This window comes from Austrofundulus limnaeus, unplaced genomic scaffold (genome assembly GCF_001266775.1).
Source record: "Austrofundulus limnaeus strain Quisiro unplaced genomic scaffold, Austrofundulus_limnaeus-1.0 Scaffold126, whole genome shotgun sequence".
Lineage (NCBI taxonomy): Eukaryota > Metazoa > Chordata > Actinopteri > Cyprinodontiformes > Rivulidae > Austrofundulus > Austrofundulus limnaeus.
The window spans coordinates 1,196,158-1,197,649 of record NW_013952528.1 but is presented as its reverse complement, the minus strand read 5'-3'; the positions used below and the strand labels follow the sequence as shown (position 1 = coordinate 1,197,649).

The 1,492-nt window shown below is 38.2% G+C and overlaps 1 protein-coding gene across 1 annotated transcript; it reads right to left on the bottom strand.

Moving 5' to 3' along the window:
• LOC106522288 (uncharacterized) lies at positions 1 to 1,088 on the bottom strand (the record flags this gene model as incomplete). The annotated part of the gene is given in 3 exon segments (XM_014015252.1): positions 1 to 478; positions 551 to 597; positions 1,053 to 1,088. Coding segments are annotated over 3 exon segments (554 nt in total), but the record flags the coding sequence as incomplete, so codon positions are not given.
• Between the last annotated feature and the right edge of the window lie 404 nt (positions 1,089 to 1,492).

Genomic DNA, 1,492 nt, shown 5'->3' with positions numbered 1-1,492 from the left:
GGTGGTGACTCCTCCAGTACCTCAGGTTTGTAGTTGAGCAGCTTTAGCAATCTACGTAAATGGAATGACAGTTCAGGTAGGACATGGGTTTTTGAATTGTTGGGTGGACAGATAGGCTGTTGGGGTGGTGGACAAAGCAGCCGCAGGGGTCTTTGAGTTGGGCATGGAGGCTGGTCGGGATCCGTGGGTAGGCAGCTTCGTGGCTCAGCAGGATTATCTGTTGTCGCCTGTTGAAAACGGTTGGATAAGTTCTGGTGCTTTAGAACAGATCTGTCTTGTTTTAGTGGTTCGGCTTCAGGAAGCTCGCTGGCAGTGAGATTGTAGCTGCTCGTCTCATTTGGTTCCAAGGATGACTCTTCAGTTGGCCCATTGACCCACGAAGATTCCTCTCCAGCATCATTGCTAATCGAGTCTCCTTCAAAGTCTGCATGCAGTTCATCTTTAGACTCTGCATTATCAGCAGATCCAGCTCTGGCTGCTGTTAAAGAAAAACACACACACACATTAGTGCATGCATACAACTAAAGTTGATATTTGAACAAAAACTTACTAATTGCTTGATATCCTTTTGTAGTCAACAAGGAAAACAGGAGCAATCTGGAGACAACAGTAAAGTTTAGTTTCCACAACATATCACACAATATTTAGATTTAAACAATAGGATTTAAAATGAACACAAAACTCAAAACATTTTTGTACAATTTTTCGAACATGAGATATTGCATTATCAGGAAATCTTTTATTTATAATGTAGAATTGGGCAGAACAAATTTGTTCTTAATGAAGTTTAAAAATTCTTGGAAGTTTTGATATGGAGTTTACATACATTTGTGAAAACCTGGCACTGTATGTTCAAATTGTGTTTTAGCAAAAAGAGTGCCATTTACAAAGTCTTGTTTAGTGTCTCACTGAAATTTCTACCAGAAAAATAGGCAAGTTTTAAAAAAAGTTTTTTGAGGTAAAAGTTTTGTATATTAAATATTGCAAATTCACCTGAAATTTCACTTTTCACRTATAAAACAAYRAAAAGACAGAAAACWSTATAAACTTGCCTTAGGAGGAACCTGGTGGCTTCAGCCATGGTAAACAACAAACTCAGCTGAGGTGCTCACTCAGGCAGTTTTATCAACTCCTTACCTCAATCACTAATTAGACACAGCTGAGTAGACAGGTGAGGCACATAATTCAATTCAATTAAAAAATACTTTATGGGAGGTTTATTGATTTGAATAAACCAGGAAAGATTTATGAAGGTAGACATAGGTTGTCATGAACTGTTTCTGTTTTTACTGAGACTCTCAGCCTGTAAATAAAAAATGCTAAGCCATAAATATCTTACTATTATTATTATGACCCCCGCATGCGTAGCGTAAACGGGAGTCGTATTGTTTTCGTACTATTTTTATTCTTTTCTTTTTTTCCAGTGAATTTTGGTCAACCGTACCACCAAAACGGCTGCACCGATCAACATGAAATTTGGCAGGGCTGTAGA